This window comes from Hyaena hyaena, unplaced genomic scaffold (genome assembly GCF_003009895.1).
Source record: "Hyaena hyaena isolate Hyena2069 unplaced genomic scaffold, ASM300989v1 scaffold_555, whole genome shotgun sequence".
Taxonomy (NCBI): domain Eukaryota; kingdom Metazoa; phylum Chordata; class Mammalia; order Carnivora; family Hyaenidae; genus Hyaena; species Hyaena hyaena.
In genome coordinates, this window is record NW_024081186.1 from 362,595 (window position 1) to 381,503 (window position 18,909).

The 18,909-nt window shown below is 42.9% G+C and overlaps 1 protein-coding gene across 1 annotated transcript in view; it reads right to left on the minus strand.

The window, feature by feature from the left end:
* AFF2 (AF4/FMR2 family member 2) overlaps positions 1 to 11,718 on the minus strand; it is a 312,864-nt gene extending 301,146 nt beyond the window's left edge. Inside the window, exons 1-3 of the mRNA XM_039256031.1 lie at positions 11,681 to 11,718; positions 11,001 to 11,133; positions 1,087 to 1,947 (exon numbers count right to left, since the gene is read on the minus strand). Of these exons, the coding sequence (XP_039111962.1) occupies positions 1,087 to 1,947; positions 11,001 to 11,133; positions 11,681 to 11,718 (1,032 nt within the window). The remainder of the gene's footprint in view (positions 1 to 1,086; positions 1,948 to 11,000; positions 11,134 to 11,680) is intronic.
* Between the last annotated feature and the right edge of the window lie 7,191 nt (positions 11,719 to 18,909).

The following is an 18,909-nucleotide window of genomic DNA, read 5'->3' on the forward strand; positions in this document are numbered from 1 at the left end:
GCTGAATAACGGCAGAAGGGCCAGAGGCGCACGCGGTCAGACTTCTCTAATTGAGACACCACTAACTTGGAATCTGCAACAATTCACACAGACTGTCTGTGACTTCTACTGAGTAAGAATTTCAACCTACTTTCTTCCTCCGTGTCTTTTCAAGCCTTTAGGCACCAGTAACAGGAATCCAATCTAAAAGCAGTGGCTTCTTCCAATCAAGGCTTGAGGAGCAGTAGGCAGCCGCTTACATGGTGGTGTCTGAGAGGCACCCAATATGTGTCCCCCACCCAGGGACCACAAGGCCTGGGATCCAATCATTAGCGATTCATTCCTTTGCAAGAGGCTTTGGCCCCTCCAACTTCTCTTTTATAAGGCAATGACTCCTGAGATGGGTAGGACAGTTAGTCATTCTAAACCCAGCGGCATTGTGGTTGAGCATAATGCCTTTGCCTTTGACAGAAGAGGTCAAGGTAGTATAAGAGGGCTATGTAGGTACCTGTGGAGGAAGGTGATGCAGAAGGGAAGACTGGGGGATACGGAGTATAACATTATGATCTTGCCAAAGAATAGCCCCACAAGCACTCAAGCAACTAAGATTCTTAAGGAATGCCTTCCACTTCCAACGCGAGCAAATCACACTTGTACATTCTTGTACTTTAAGGAACTTTTGTGTTTTATGCTTATGAAATGCTATTTGCTAGTGACGGCCTATGGTGGCTCACAATCTTTTCAGGGACCTCGCACTACTTTCAACCAATTACAGTCTCCAGTGTTATTAATGCATATATATTACTACAGGTGCACTCTCCGAAACTATTTTACAAGTCCAAATTTTCATTCACTCAGACTGACCTTGTCTGCTGCCATTCCACATTATGGAGATTTAACTGTATTTGCAGAATGTTAATCAGTCAAGTCACAAGCCAGAGAAGATCAAGACTCAGACTCTGACCTTGAAGAGTCTCATCTCTGGCTCAAGAAGGTAAATAAGAGCTGCTTGTGAATACTTGATTACAGAGTTTAGAGCAGTGAACTAAAAAAAAAAAGAAAAGAAAAAGAAAGAAAGAAAGAAACAAAACTTTAAAAATTACTTACTTCACTTGTTTGGAGAATCATGAACTTTGGCAGTTTAGGCTTTGAACTGGCTGCACTGGGTTTTCCATCCAACAGTGATCCAAATGACAGATTCCCAAAGCTGTTCTCAAATTCAATGGAAGGTTTCAGTGTTGGAGGGATGTCCGGTGCCTGGTCCTGGCCATCCATGGGTCTGACATATGCGGTTGGTTTTTGTTGCCCCATGTTTGTTTTGCAGTAAAGCCCTGGTGGAAAGTTCTGAACTGAAAGGCCACTGCTGGGCGCTAACAAAGAGGAGGCAACTAGGGGAGACCCAGGAGCATGCAAGGTAAATTCAGATTCTTCTGATGAGACGGACTGAAAGATTTCTTTGAAAGTATCCCCTCCGCTGGACATGAGGCTACTGTCTTCCTTTACAGACGGGTTTGCCTCTTCAGTGGCTCCCACCTGAGGCTGTTCTGCTGGGTAGACAAAGAAGTCTTCCAATCGGGCTTGGGGCTGGTCCTGTGCAGGCTGCTGCATCTTGTTTGGCTGGCTACTGGCCTGGCTGGCTGGTACAAGGCTAGCATTATGACTATCTCGTGGCCAGTCAGCTTTTGATTTCCTGTTGCTGTGTATTAGAGTGGAATTCAGTATCACGACAGAAGGTGGAGGCATTGGTGCCGAGGGGTGAGTGTTATCCTGGTGAGGTGGGAGCATTCGATTCTTTTGCTCTGGGAAAAAGCTCGGCTCGTTTTTGTTGATGGGAGTCTGGGGCACAGAATTCTTTGGGATTCCCACTAGATGATTCTGATTAGAATGGTTAGTTAGCAAATCCTTCATTTCATCATAGTTTCCCAGCGTGTTCTGGACTCGGTTGGCAAGTGCATCCCCTTTGTTTGTCTAAAATAACAAAAAGATGGGGGTGGGAGGAGAGAGAATGAATAGGTTTGTGTTTCCTAATGTTAATGTTTCAAACAGATGTCCTAAGTAGACTAGCATATAGGGTTCTTTAAAATTCTCATGCTGCCATATAATTTCATACTTTTCATGTGCTATGTAAGAAAAAAAAATCAATAACACTATTGAAAGAGCCTCTTGGAATGAGCTGTGTGATTAACGTTTGTATACTCCCTGGCCTATCCTTAAACATACTCATTGGGAGAAAGTTTTAAATTACATCACTTAAGAATTTTATTAGCAAAATAACTTCTTTTAGGTCAGATGAGCTTAACTGTTACATTCCGTATCGTGAGGAACAACTTCAGCTTAGTGATCACTGGAATTGTAATGGAACATTCAACTTATATTTGTTCTTGACACGTCAGCCCTTTGTGCCACATTATACCATGAAAAAGGCTTAGCCCATTGGATAAGGAAGTCGGTGAAATTGTGCGATCATGAATATATTGGTTTAGAAAAGCTCAACATCTAATTGAGCTAACATGACTAAAGCGAATCTAATTCCTTTTAATCAAAGGCCTGTATAAATTACTAGTGTCTGCCTACATATTCTGGGGGCAACTGTGTTTACGTATTGATGATTCATACTTGTTTGCTTTGAAATGGTGCAATTGTTCGTCAACACTGACTCAAGCTCTCCTGTGTCTTCTCAATGATTCAGAAAAAATTTATTCAAGGACTTAAACTGCTGCTTACGTAAATCAAAACAAAGTCAGATTTCCAAAGTGATGTTGGCCACTAAATCATTCTGTGGGCAATCAACAGACCGGCTATATCTTCCCCTGTAGGAAATACCAATCTTGTTAAAATGGCTGTGGCTGTTCTTAAAATAATTAAGTTCCTGCATGGGTTTCTGTAATACAGAAAGCATGGCTATTAGAACTAGAAAATGGTGGCTAGCTATACACTTGGAAATGACTTTGACAAAAGCTCAGCTCTTCATCTCCGAGAGTGACTTTTTATGATTCCCTTTACCTGCCAAAGGTATTCTCAAAACAAGCTGTTGAATTCAGAAGGGCAAAGGACTTCTTTGTGCTTAGGCTGCACTACCCTGGCCCAAGATGTTGCGATGAAACAAGGCTACTGGTACCCGTGGGGCCATGTGGCAGCAGGACCACTGGATGGGGAAGACACCCACCCTATGTCGCCTCTGGTTCCCAGGGGCCACAGGCATGCCCTCCATGCATGGGAGGTGGTGACAACTTCCCCATGGATAAACCTCCACTGCGGTTAGATGTTTAACACCTCAGCTTTCTCACATGCCCTTAACACAGCCCCATCGCCTGGCATACACGGGGGGTGTACCTAGCCAAGCCTGGGATATCAGTCTAAACCTAGGTCGTATGGCTGTGTGCTGTTCTCTGTATGTGAGGATGGAAGAGTGTGCAGATGAATGGAGGGTGAAGTGCTGAAAATGGATGAAATCACCCAGAGAAAGAAAATGTAGAATGAGAAGGTCAGGCTCGGGAGGCATCCCTGGGGAACATCAACCTTTAAGCAACTGAGAGAAGAAGAGGAGCCAGCAAAGGACACGAAGAAGGAGCAACCAGAGAGGGAATCAAACTGGCAACCTTGGCCCCGTTGTTAACACGGTCTCCATAGACTGTATACAGTATCCAACTCATAGCATGTGTTAAATCATAGAAGACATTTCCAAAGAAAGGAGGGCAATTAGGGAAATACGATTCCAGAGATTAAGGGAAAGTATGCTAAATATATGCTAAAAGGGTTCTGTTGGGGAGGGGGAATTTTAGAGATCCAATAAATGTCCATTTTAGTTTTCTTATCCACAAGAACGTCTGATATTGCCTCACAGGCGACATTGGTGCTAAAGCAGTGATTAAACAATTAACATTCCATATAATCCTCAGCCGAATAATCGCTCTGTTTTCAGAAGTACATTTGAAAGGCATATTTAATAGATAGAGATGGGTAAAACTTATTTTTATTCCCTGAAAAATCCCTAGGTTTGTCCATTTGAATGGGTCTCCTTCGCTGGCGTTGTACAACAAACCATTTGGCCAGCAGCCAAACCCAGTCTCCCTTCTATTCAAACCCTAGATTCAAAGCAGAGATCGCATCATGCTAAGAGCCCAGTATGAACTTGATGCAAGCTTTAAATACTTGCAAAGTTGTTCTGGCCCCTCCAACAGTTTACCTCTTGGATCAGATGATTGCTTAATGAACACTCATACCTGCCGGTCTTCAAATATCTGAACTCTTTATCTTCATTTCCCATTTCAAATGCCTTTATTTTACATTGTCTCATTTTAATGAATTTGGATATTCCTCCTTCCCTTAGACAAAGAGAATTCTATAAGCTAAGCGCTTTCCCTTTTTGCCTTAGCTACCAGGAAGCTCAGCGTTCAACTTACTGGACTTTCAGTGAAAGTTCATTGAATTTCCACTGAAACTGAGCTCTACAGAATCAGACCTTGACTTGTGATTATCACACAATACCTCCCAGCCCCTGAGAAGTAATTCACTCTCTCTGGGCCAACACAGTCCAGTCTCAAGAAACTTAAAACTCATTTGCTTGCAAGCAAGCTAGTTGAGCAGTAAATAAAGAGGACACACTCATCTTTTCTTCAATGGAGAGAACCTTGCTTAAGTTTTAATGTGTCATTATCTACTTCTACTGTAATAATGATCTGGGTTTCCAATGCATGCTAAGATTTTTTCCCCATCTCTAGGTTTTGAAATTAGGAGACCTTCTAAACTGGCCAATGTCTAACATTGTATCTACATAAATAAAAGCAGAGAAAAATTAAAAGTTTTCTCAATAGGTCCAGAAGATCAACCTTCCACCATACAGGGTATACTACAGTAATGATTTCTTTTCCTGCATAAAACTATGAGCTCTTAAACATCAGAGACCACCTTTTGTTTGCCTTTATATCCTTAAGACTTAGCACCATGTCAGATGCATATCAGGTACTCAAAAAATTGTTGCTAACATGAACAGAATCAAATTATAATCAATACCCTACCTATATCAAAATAAAGGATTTGAAATAGCTAGGAGTAAAAGGTACATCAACAGAAAAGCAAAAAACAGGCTACCCTGGTTACCATGATTGAACAGTAAATTGAACTTTGAGTTTCCTGGTAGCTAAGGCAAAAAGGAAAAGCTCCCAGACTATAGAATTCTCTTTGTCAGATGGAAGGAAGCAGAAAATATCCTAATTTATTAAGTAAGACAAATGGTTCTCAGATACTAAAATGTAATTAGGAATTCTCATTGGTTCAGTTACAAGAACCTCTGAACAATAAAACCATTTTTTCAGCCCCGAATTCACAGAAGATGCAAAGATGATCTTCACATGGTTTTTTCTTACGATGACTAAAAGCAAGAGTGTTACATTAAAGTGTAACTCAGTGAAGGCATATCTATATGCGGAGGTAGGGGGCTAGGCTAATAGCTCCAGTTTCCTGTGCACAAATGACCTAGGGGCGGAGCTGGAGGAATGAAGGGATGTCCACTCCCTTAGACTAGCTACCTCACAGCGCAATTGTCTCAGAGGGACTCATGAGCAGAACTGCACACCAGACAGTTCGAGGTTGAGTTCACTGGCGACACTTTCTGAGTTGCTGATTGAAGGATGAAGATCCACGTGCTTTGTAAACAGACGTGCTGTGGCTACAGGTAGGAATTACCATGGTCGTGCTTGAGACACATACTGGTAAATTCAAAACAGTCATGAGGCAGGGTTAGGCACAGAGGACACACAGACACATAGCCTCAAAAAGTCCACCATTGAACAATCTCCAAATAATTACCAGTACAGTCCAGGTCACCTGAGTTGCCTCTCTGCCTCTCCACCACCAGAGCTGGGTAATTGTCAACCAGCTTTCAAATTTCTTAAGATGTAGGTATGAGAGCCACTGGATAGAAAACCCAATGGGGCCTGAAATACATTTATGCACACCTACACGGTGCACTCTCATTATACACCACAGCAACTTGTGATTCACGCTGCATGTTCTGTTTCACCCTCCAGAGTCTTAGTAATCCTATTAAGGTCCAAGGTATCCTTGGCAGTCTTGATTGGACATTATAAACGTGGTAAAGATGATAGTTAGCCATTTCAATCAATTACAGGCTTCTTTCAAAAGGCCGACTCTTTACTTCCCATTCTAGATAATTCGTTGATTCTTAAAGGTAACCTCTGCAGCTATTACTTTCTAAGTAATCACAATTTCTCCATCATCAAGGAAATGCATTTTCCAAGTATTTTCAGGCATAAATTACACGTCTGGTTTGTGGCTCACGACTAACAGCACTCCTCCATTTAAGCTTTTTGTCTCTCATTACTTTAGGAAATGCAAAGTTGCCTCAGTTTGCTTCTAATGCTATCTACAAATCAGTAGTAGAAGTTCATTGCAAGACTAATGTGCTAGGAGGCTATTGTACCCTGGTATTTCTCCTTAATAAAAGTAGCAAAATAATTTAAGTTTGGGGGCTCATTTTTTCCTTTTATTTCATTGTGGCTAATGTATGCGATTTAGTAATTCCTTTTTTTCTAATTGTAATAGTTTTACAGTTAATCTCTCTAAGCTGTAAGTCCTTGTTTCTTTCTTTAATTATAATAACGATAGTATCTTGAACTTGAACAGCACTTGTCAGATTTCAAAGCAAGGTCTCCCGGCTCGTTTGACTTGATCCTTACAACAACCACATGAGTCAACGGAGCAGCTCTGATCTGAGTCTGCCTTCTATCTCCCCAACCCAAATGACCTTGGGTAAGCCACTTAATCTCTCTGTGCCTTGCTTTCCTCATTCTTGCAGAGCTGCAAAGAGCTATAAATTGTTAGTTGTTGTTGCTTTATCATCATTATTATTATCAGGGATTTTTTAATATCAGGTATCCTTATTTGCTTCAGGAGGAGGAAACTTTAGGTCAGAGGAATGAAGTTTCTTCACCAAAGTAACACAGGAAGTAAGCTTATCAGGTCTTCTGACCTCCTATGGGAGGATAAACAGCTTCCTATGACACATACTGAACCACACAGAACTGGCTCTAGATTCACCACTTACATGGATATGAGGCTGCAGAGAAGCCACCTCACCTCTCTGAGTCTCAAATTCCTCTCTGAGTCTCGAATTCCTCATGGGCAACATGAGGAAATGAGTACTCTGGCTGTCGTAAGGACTAAACAGGCACATGTAAAGCCCTCACATGTGCCTCACGTTCGGCAGGCACTTGACACACGCCAGGTCCTCATCCCACCCAGTCTTTCCACACTAACCTGACACGGCAAAGAGCTTCACAGTTTTGAAGTGCTTTTGAAGACATCCTTCTCAACACCACAGCACAAAGTCAGATTTGAAAGTTATGAACGAAAAAAGCAGCCACACAGAGAAGCTACCCATCATCAACCAAATCTAGGGGTGGTCAACATTCTTCCCATTCTGGGAATGGTAGAGGTGAAACAAAGACCGGAGAGAAATCAGCCAGGCTGATAAGAGATCACCATTTCTTCTAACTGCCAAGAAAGGGCAGTGGGTCTTTGGGACCGAGACTCATTGGCTACTTTATGAACTACCAACACTATTGGACAACTGATCAAGCCATGTTTTAGGCTTCAAGACGGCGATGGCAAGAAGTTTCCTGAAAGTTCTGATCCACCACCAGGAGCTTTGATTTTTAATTTGATAAGCATTCCCACCACAACCCTCAGGAAGGGTTATGGTATGTCCTTGTGTCTACCAGTGGACCATGGGCCAGGTCTAAAACTCTCATGGCCACTGGCATGTGCACATACTCCAAGGGTGTCCATGCTAGTTCAGGCCTGGGGAGTTTATGGGTGTGCACACCAGTTCTACTATCATAATATGAGAGAAAAGGAAAGGTATACTCCTCAGGGATCTCCCAGGGAACCCTGAACATGGACACAGCACAAGATGGCAGCTGATTATCAAAGCGATGGTGGAAGAAAGAATTACTAGGTCATCAACCAATAGCTTCATTCTTTTTCTATACAGTCTTGATTGAAGAACAAAAGCTCTTCCTGACCAAGAAGCATAAAGGCAATAGGCTACTAATCACATAATAGGCCTGGCCCTGGGCTACACTAATGCTCCCATCTAGTGTCCCTGCCTGATATACCCCTGTCATAGCAAGACAGGTGACTTTTGAAAACTTCTGACAATGTTGATAACAGGTTTTTTAACTGCCTACTCAAAAATACACTGCTTACATCTAAAAATAAACATGCATCTGTATTACAGGCCTTGTTAACAAGAGATGGCATTTACCTTAAAGATACAAGACCATTAATTCAACAAGACTTAAAATTATAAAGAGGGAAGGATAAGGCAAGGGTCCTATGCCTCATAATAGCGTTGAGTATAGAGTAGATTTTGAACTTTAAGCATGAATCTTTGAGTAAAGCTCATTTTTCTAACTCATCCGAAGATAAGACAAAACTCATCTGGTTATTCCTCTTTCTTAAGAAGGGACAAGGCATCTATCATCCTTGACCTCTCTTCCATTTTCTGGGAAAAAAAGGAGGCCACAACATCTTGTCCTTCCCCCGGGCTTTCTTCCACTCTCTTGCTTTGCTCTCTTCCTAATATTCCTTCTCACTCTTCCTCGCCATGGCTGGTCACCCTTTACACACTCTTGATTTTGCCTATGCGCATCTCCTCTGTCCCACCCATCATCACCTCATCCTCTGATACCTTCACCCTCTCCCTCTTTATGGACATCAGGTCTTCCCATCAATCTCTCAATGTGTTCATATTTCTCTCACTGCTAAAAACAAAGCCACTTTCTTTCCATATAATTCCTTCCCTTATATTCTGACTTACCTTCCTTTCTTCCTCCCTCCACACAAAATCTCTCTGCTTTTCTTCATTTTACCACTTCCCATTTACTCCCCAGCTCAGGCAATTTGGCTTACCCACAAGTGAGCACCACTGTCAACAATTAAACAACTCTCCCTTAAAGTCACTGAACTCCTCCCCCTTAACTACCAAGAGCCACTTTCCAGTCCTGACCTTTCCTGGCCACTCAGATACAAATAAACAACTAGTCCTTCCTCCATAAAACCCTGTATCCCTTTGATTTCTATTAAATGATTCTCTCCTCATTCTCTTCCTACCTCTGTGATCATTCACTCCTTTTTTAGGTTCCTTTCCTGGCCTCTACTTTGCCACCTTGTTTACTGCTTAAATGCTGCTGCTCCCCAAGATTCTCCCTTTGTCCCTCTTACCTAGTCATTTGACAGCTTCCACCACCCCCTGCCTGCTAACACCAAACTCTCTCTCTCGACCCCTCTCATTAGCTCCAGATCCCTCCATCCAATGCCTACTGGATCTCTCTCCCTTTGTATCCCACTGGCAGCAACCTGTTCCCTCCTCAACAGCCTGTTAATGAGACTGCCATCTTTTCAAGTCAAAAATATGGGCATCATTCATTCCTGTCCCCACACTTCACACATCCACCCAGGCACCCAGTCTCAAAATTTCAACCTTCTTGCTCTGCCTTAAATCCTGCCTGCCATTAACTCCCCTTAGCTGACTACAAAGGCCTCTTCATCTGCCTCTAGTTTCCTTACCTCCAACCCACTCTCCATGCTTCCACCATTGCCTTTAAAATACTTTGTCTGTCTTGGACATGCCCTTACTTAAAAGCTCTCAGTGACTTCTGTTCATGTGCAGAATTATGTCCAAACTCCTTGGCACAAGGCACAAATGTCCACTAACCTGTCCCTGGCCTATCTCTGTAGCAGTTACCATCATGCCTTCACTCACCATGATGATGTCTGCCACTGGGCAAGGAAGTCCTTGAGGGCAGAGACTAGGTCTTGTTCCTCGTTGTACATTAGTCTAAGATGTGACTAGCACATAGTGGGCCTTCAACAAATGTTTGCTAAACCAGTCATATTCCTAAATATATGCACGCAAAGGCACTATATACATTAAATAAATAGAGATAGGAAAAGTGCTTTTTGAAGGATTGTACTATTATTGACAGAGTGCAAAGTAGTAGGTTAGGTGACCTAACTCTCTTGGCCAGACTCACCAAACGTGGAAGACACCTGAGCCTCAGTCAAGAGGTGCCTACTTATCATGAACAAGACAGCAACGCTCTGGTCTCACTGGTCACTGATCCAAACAGCTTACTCTCTACCCCAAAGTGGTATCTGTGCCTATGCTGTCCTTCCCTTTTCCAGAAGTCATTGTCTTCTAATTGGTGCCCTTCGAAAATCACAACTCCCCAAAATTTTCTCTATTGTTGTTTTAACTCTTATATCATTCTTGTTTCATTACAGAAAATTACACTGCTACTAAATCGCAGTAAACACCAACCAGCTGCCAGCAATTCCACAAGATTCTTCCCCCAAACCCCACCCCAAAGAGAAAGTTCGGAGGCAGTCATTGTGAAATCAATACTTGTAGACATAGCAGTATGAGTGTTACTGGAGTTACAAACGAGCTAGAATACCACCAGAATGTCAACCCGGCTACACCACCCCCTCTGGTTGAGACAATCTCTTAATCCGGGGTTGCTAACCACCAGGAAAAAATTATTGGCTTTTCCCTTTCTCCTTGAACAATGATTTTCAAAGAGCACTCAAGCCACTCAATGGCCACTAACAACAGAAAATGGAAAAGGAAAGCAGTGGCCTTGCTTGCGATGCATGGCATTGATGGGGAGGAGAAAGAGACATAGCTGTTAACATTCTGATGAAGGCTTCAGGGGCTGCCTTGCTGTAGGAAGTGCTGGGCGGGAGAGAACTCCTTGGGGACGGGAAGTCTCACCAGTTCCTCTCAAATCTGACCGTACTCCCCAAAGCAGACAGAGTTTGTCTCTGAAGGCTTCCTCAGAAACCTGCGATTGCTCCCAATACAGCATAGGTATATATTTCATTTGTAAAATATACTCTCCTGGAAATGATTCGGGTGCTTTAAAAATAGATTAATGTTGATTAGTGTGTTCAAAAATGTAACAAGCAAGCATTTTCCAGAAAGATAAATTACATACATATTCAGCTACCTTGTAGGGCTCCCCAAAAAGATCAAAGCCTGAAGAAAAGAGATCGTCTTCTTGCTGGACTTCTTGATTCCTCCGCTCCCATTCCCTTTTTTTAAGGGCACTACGGTCTTGTTCATAGTGACTGATATGAAAAGAAAAAGACAAAAGGAGAAAAAGAGTAATTAGTCATGTAAGTCATTCACACCTCTCTTGTTATCAATAAGAAGAAACACAATGCAAGCCAAGGCTCCCCAAACGGATACCATATACAGAGCAGAGAAACCTTTTCTTGACCCCAGTGGGTTTAAGATCCTGGCCAGTTCTTTGGAATACGGAAGAAAATGGAAACTTGCTTATTACAAATCATACTCATGCTCACTTGAGCTTTGTGGAATCTTCTTCCCTTGTCCTTGTGTGAATGCTACCGGCAATTAGAGGCTCCCCAAGAGTCAATCCACTGTACAGAAAGGTACTGAATTCAAGTTGCTTTGTGTCACCAATGGCTTAAGGCTAAGAATGCACAGATATTACAAAGTCCTAAGGGAAAGGAATTAGCCAATATGTCACAAACAAACCATAATTCTGTCCTGAGCCCATGGCCAGAGTTAGCCTGTTGTAACGAGATCACAGGAGAGTTGAAGGACATTTTGGGAAGTCTACACAACACCGAATCATTCATTCACTCATACTCTGTCTCGCACTGGGGGTGTTGTTTCAGCCGTCTCATAGTTTGTGTCATAGGTGATAGCCTTTTAAGGAAACTCTTCACAAAGAAAGGTGTCTGGCTTGAACGGCAAACCACTAACAATTAAAGCAAGTGATTAAGAGCCTTGAATGACATTACGGCACACATTCTAGAAACACGGTATAGTTGTGACTCGTTGCATTTCAGGCCTTCCCATCAGAGGTTCAGTATAAAAGCTTCCAGACAATACCTAAGATACTCCAGGCCCTTAAATTTTATAGAATGAAATGCTTCCTGCTGAAGAAAACATCTGTCTTCTTCATCAGGCAAGAATGTGCATGTTAAACTATATAATCTGGAGGCACCTGGGTGGCTCGGTCGGTTAAATGTCTGACTCGTGGTTTCGGTTCAGGTCGTGATATCATGGTCATGAGATCAAGCTCTGCACCAGGTTTTGCGCTGGGCATGGAGCCTGCTTAAGATTCTCTCTCTCCCTCAGCCCTTCACCCATATGTGTGGACTTGCATGCATGCGCTTTCTTAAAATAAATAAATAAACAAAGAAACAAAGAAACTATAATCTGGAAGTCTCAAAAGTGGTAGATTCTTTTTGTCCATTGGATTTCCCCATCCCCTGATTTTGACTGAAAACTTTCTCAAAGTGACCACATACATGCTGAGCAAATTTAAATTATATGAACGTACGTAAAATGCCTAACAGGTGCTGTACAAATGTTGCTTTCCTTCCCCATGTTAATACCGCCATGTTGAGCCTTAATTAGATAATCGGCATGCAAATGAACATAATAGCTAAAGGAATTACAAGAGATACACTGATCTAAGAGCACAGTCGACAGGTTTTGAATACATCCCAAACCTTAATGCCTATCATTGGTAGCCTAGTTTGCTCATGAGTATCATAACTTTTAATTTACAAAATAAGAGCCCAGAGCATGAAATATCCATGGCAGCTTAACTAGATATTGATATACATGGAGTGTGAGATGCACTACACTTAATCATCCACCTTTCTCCACAGGAATCCTTGAACTGACAAATTCAAAGTGACTTTGATAGCCTTATCTTCTGAATCAACAACACTTCATTTCTCTGATTTAAAAAAGTGGCAACATTTAAAGGATGTTCAAACATACATTATGCTTTCACAATACAAACAATGCCAGATAGAGAGGAGCCCGCTGGGCCAGTCACAAGAGTGCTCAGCAAACGTTATCACTGTCTGGGAAAAAAACAGAGAACCTCCAGACTGCATCACAAAGCCCAGACCCCATGTCTGGGCCCTGTCCGGTCAAGAAAGGTACCAAGTCCAGATATTGGAAGGCAGCCTGTCTTTCGTAATCTCAGACACCGTCCACGGGTACTACACTCACTGGCATCAGCTCTCATTCCCATTCACTAGTTGAGATCAGAACCCCAAATGGTTACCAGGGGTTGCAAGGCCTTTGTGTGGGAGGCTGACGTAGGATCAAGCAGACATGGCAACAACTTCACACCATGCACACGGAGCCCGAGATTCGACCTCAGCCCCATCCGCTGGCTGTTCATAAGCGAAGCCCATCATCCGTGTGTCAAAATGAAAGAAAGAGAGGGTGTCAGGCATTGGAGGTGGACGAGCAAGTTAAAGCGGCATTTAGTTGGGGTGGGGAGGAAGGTCTGTTGCAAAGGAAGACGCTTCATTTCCTTGCCCTTCCACGGCACATGACTCTGCACACGAAAACAAGGGCCCGAATCTCAGGCTTCTGAGGAACGCAAGCAAGATGTCAGTTCTCTAGCTCTCCATTCATTCTGCACACCTGACAGCCCAGAATGACAGGCCCATAGATCGCATTTAATTCTCCCATGAAGAGAGCCGAGGCACTTTGGTCTCTTGGCTTTGCAAACCACCTTCCTTCTCCTCTGAGGGAAAGATATAATTAAAACCCTGAAGGAAAAGAAGGAGAAAGAGAAGAAAAGGAAACAGCACTCTGACTTGCATGACAACTCTTCAAGCGGCCAGCAGCCAGGGCACTTTGGGCGCTTTCGACCTGGGTTTGATTTCTTAGGAGGCTCTTGGCTTCATTTTGCAGCAGTTCATTAGCTACCAAATTCCAGACGAAAACGTGAATAGCAGATTGAGTGTGCACACGGGTGTTATCTGTTGCAAGGAAACTGCCTGCTGCATTTTTTAACACATATAACAAAGAACAGTTAATTCTCATATCTCTGGCGAGAATGAATTTAATCTCCACAGAGTTCCCCTGCTCTTGGAAGGCAACCAAAATCTCTCCAACTTGTTCCTCTTTCGCTCAGCATGGCGTTGCATTGAAAGCTTCACATGGCGAGGTCTAATGAGGAACGAACTACGTAGTGATGAGGCTTTCACAGTGGAGAACGTCACCGATTTCTGACTGAAACCAAAATTACTAATTTGAAGCACCAGCTAATTAAAACCACCGCTATGTATTTAGCCTCTTGTTATACCTACTGCAGTTTATAATTATGAGGACCTCTTTATCTACTCAATTAAAGTCCTTCTGATTCAGGCAGGTTGTGTTTGAACATGTGAGCCTTGCAGAGGCCCCAGGAAAGCCTATGTCTGTCCCCTGATGATTGGATGTACCGTCACTCTCCCAGGCTTGTTGCTCAAAGGAAAGAAGGGCTCTACAGCCCATGAAGAAATGCTCAAGCCAGAAATTGGGATCAATCACCATATGATTGGTCTGAACAATTCCAATTTAGTCAGTGATGAGGACAGGGTGAATGGGTCCTATTGCCTATGGGAGGGTTGAGCCAAAACTCCTCTCCAGACCTCTCCCTCATAGCAAGTTATATGATGCTATTCCAACTTGTCACTCCCAGGGATGAAATTTTGTCACATTATGGTGACATCAAGACCACCGAAAGAACACCCACAACTCAATTTAGTCTTAATTATCCAAAGGCCTCTGATTTCCCTCTCTAGAGCCTATCTCTCTTTTGGAATCCATGAAAGGTGTGATAGTGAGAAGCTTCTCTCTAGAATGGGGCTTTTCTGTTAGCTCTGCTCTGGCCCACCTGTCTCTTCCCCTGGCCTCAATAACAGAGAAATGAACCTCCTTAACATAGGAGGAAGCTAAAGTCCTCCTGAGAAGGCGGGGGGGGGGGGAGCGCGGGAGGGTCCTGCCAAGCCCTCATCCAGGTAAAGGCAAAGGAAGATGTGAATCTGTGTCTCTTCCATTTTCAGGTTCAAGTGATTTCTTCTCATCTTCTCCTTCTCTCTCAGATACTCTCTTATCCTTGCACTTAAACCCGATCATGTACACAGGTAGCTCCCATTTTCATCACTAGAAGCCACAGGTGCACTCCGAGGATGATAAAACCCAGAGCACATGTAGATTCACTGAGATCAAGAAAGTTCAATTATGCCATCTTCATTAGCTCACAGTGGTAGCACACTTGGGCTGACGACGCAGGCTAGTCTTTTAGAACAAAGGCTGTCAGAGCACGAAGACTATAGCAATCATACAGTCCTGGTCTCTTCATTTTACAGATGAGGAAATTGAGCTCAGGGAGGTAATGGGCCTCACAGCAGGTTTGTGGTGGCTCCGGGAGGCAAGAACCAGGTTTTCCAGTGCCCAAACTAGTCTCTTCCTAATGTCCCAAGCTCTGTCCCTTCTGCCGCCCAGGATTCCTTCACACTCAAGAATAAATATCTGTCCCATCTGCACTCTGTGGGTCAACTTTCCTTAGGATTGTATTTGATTAGAAATTGCCAGTAGGAAAAAACTTTAGGAATTTAATTTGGACTCGAGTATAGAAAACCCATTAGTTTCCTTATACCAAACGTAGAAACCCTAAAGGGATTGTAAAAATTAACTACATCTGTGGGGAGAAGCTGAGTGGGGGGAGAGTAAAACCAGTTGAAGTCCATTTGCTTTGTGTATTTCACGAAGTTTGAAAATCATCCTTTACCTAATCCGGTTATTTTACAAAGTTAGTTGAGGAAACATTGATTAAAAAAAAAACCCACAAATATCTTTAAATGACGAGCTTGTTTAAAAACGCTGCTAACTAATATAGGATTTACTCATTCTCTAATTCACTGGCATTAAAATACCTTTATTTTGGCTAATATCTTTATAAAGGCATAAAAAATACATATTTAATTCACCCAAGGGACAAACATAAGTTATAACTCACTCCTTATGGTTCTCCTGAATGAATCTCTGCCTTCTATAAAATTTGTATTTATACTCACTACATGTTCCAGAGTTCCAAGTGGTGCTTTTTCTTCAGTAGCTAGTCCTATTTTGAATTTGACATTGACCTAATCTTTGCATAGCTTGTTAGTTTAAAAAAGGGAAATACAAATCAAAACCACACTGAGATACCACCTCACACCAGTCAGAGTGGCTAAAATGAGCAAATCAGAGGACTCTAGATGCTGGCGAGGATGTGGGGAAACGGGCACCCTCCTACACTGTTGGTGGGAATGTCAACTGGTGCAGCCCCTCTGGAAAACAGTGTGGAGGTTCCTCAAACAGTTAACAATAGAACTCCCCTAGGACCCAGCAATAGCACTGCTAGGAATTTGCCCAAGGGATACAGGAGTGCTGATGCGTAGGGGCACATGGACCCCAGTGCTCACAGCAGCACTCTCAACAATAGCTAAAACATGGAAAGAGCCTAAGTGTCCATCAACGGACGAATGGATCAAGAAGATGTGGTTTATCTGTACCATGGAATACGACATGGCAATGAGAAACAATGAAATCTGGCCATGTGTAGCAACATGGATGGACCTTGAGGGTGTTATGCTGAGCGAAATAAGTCAGGCAGAGAAGGACAGATACCATATGTTTGCAAGTATAGGAGGATTAGGAGGAACTTAACGGAGGACCATGGGGGAGAAGAAGGGGGGAAATGGGGGGCAGAGGGAGGGAGGCAAACCACGAGAGACTCTTGAATGTTGAGAACAAACTAAGGACTGATGGGTATGGGGGGGATGGGGAGGAGAGTGATGGGCATGGAGAAGGGCACTTGTGGGGATGAGCACTAGGTGTTATATGGAAACCAACTTGACTATAAACTATTTTAAAAAAAGAAAATATTTACCTAAAAAAATAAAAATAAATTTAAAAAAAGAAAGAAAATCTCTGCTATTCAAATCCCTCAAAATCACCCCCAAGTTATGTACTGTTAATATCCATGGGCACTTAAATGTAAAGTGCTAAATTCAAAACTCTGAAATAAAGCTAAAAGCAAGTCATAGTTGTTTTACATATCTAGGGGAGATACATGAGGAACTTGGATCTGGAGATATGAACATGGCCTTGAAAAAGAGTTTCTACAATCAGTAGAACCTCTAAGTCATGTTCAGGCAGCAAGATTCATTGAGACCTCTGTATACACAACTCTCTTCAGCAAATGGACTCTCCCCACACAGACAGTGGCTCTCGTTTAAAAAAATATCGAAGGGCGCCTGGGTGGCTCACTATGTGAAGCATCCAACTTCAGCTCAGGTCATGATCTCACAATTTGTGGGTTTGAGCCCTGAGTCAGGCTCTGTGCTGACAGCTCAGAGCCTGGAGCCTGTTTCGGATTCTGTGTGTATCTCTCTGTCCCTCCTCCCCTCATGCTCTCTGTCTCTCTCTCAAAGTAAATAAACATTAAAACAACTTTTTTAAATAAATTTTAAAAACCTGAGATAGGTGCAAAAGGGACAGAATACATGTAAGACATTTACTCTACACATCTGTCAGCTACCCATGTGGCCATGCCAATTTCTTTAGGTCTTTAGGGAAATGGGTCAATGCTTATTCTTAGAGTTTTCTCAAATCTGTGCTTTATTTTTTTTTTAACATTTATTTATTTTTGTGTGAGAGAGAGAGAGAGACAGAGGGAGCAGGAGGGGGCCAGAGAGAAAGGGAGACAGAGGATCCAAAGCAGGCTCTGAGCTGTGAGCAGAGCCCAATGCAAGGCTTGAACTCAGGAACCATGAAATCATGACCTGAGCTGAAATCAAGAGTTAGCCACCTAAATGACTGAGCCACCCAGGCGCCCCTAATCTGTGCTTTTTAAAAAGAAGTACACACCAATACTCCCAGAAGTCCTGGCAGGAAACTGGCTCGGTATTCCCTTGTAGGGGCACCTTGGGGATACCCCTGTTCCCTCCACGTCTGAGAACAAAAGCAAAATTTCGGCGCATGCAGAAACCTTGCCAAGGTCATCTTCCATGGGGTCAGGCAGACAGTCCAAGAACCACTCTCCTCGTCCTGCGTCTGTGTCACTTAGCTCCCCTTAACTCCTGGTTCCCACTCTCTTATTTAAAAACAATTATGAACAGTATTCACTGACATATGATTCACGTATCGTTCCACTTACAGTGTACAACCCAGTGGTTTTCAGTATATTCACAGAGTTCTGCAACTATCATGGCGACACAGGTTTAGATTATTTTCATTACTCCAAAAAGAAGCCCTGTTACCTTTGGTTATCACCCACCCCCCACCTCCCATCCAGCCGAGCCCTAAGCAACCAGTAATCTACTTTCTCTATGAATGAATTTGGTTATTCTGGATATTTCATATGCCTGGAATTATGCAATATGTGGTCTTTCGTGCCTGACATCTTTCACACAGCACAGTATTTTCAAGGTCCATCCATACTGCAGCCTGGATTAGTACTTCGCTCCTTGCATGCCTGAATAATATTCCACTGTATACTCCTTCTCCTGTGTTACTCCATGCTCATTAAGGGGGTTCATTCCTGTGAGCTTATAATGATTTCACTGTGGTCCTGTGTGTCTCCAGTAGACTTTGCTCCTTAAGGGAAAGGTCTGTGGCTTCTAAGTCACTGACACCATGCTACAGATGACTCCAGCAAAGCTTCCTATACATAAATAAGCAATGCCAAATACAGATATTGTGAGGAAAACACTTTTTAAAAATGCTTGCCTTGGGGGCGCCTGGGTGGCTCAGTCAGTTAAGAGTACAACTCTTGATTTCAGCTTAGCTCATGATCTCACAGTTCATGAGCTCAAGCCCCACATTGGGCTCTGTGCTGGCAGCATGGAGCCTGCTTGGGATTCTCTCTCTTTCTCCCTCTCTCTCTGCCCCTCCCCCACTCGTGCTGTCTCTGTCTCTCTGAAAATGAACTTTAAAATAAATTTTAAAAAGTGTTTGCCTTAGGCTTCACACAAAACTATTTTGACTAGCCTATCAAACTTCCCTAATGTTGTAATACTTCTAACAAA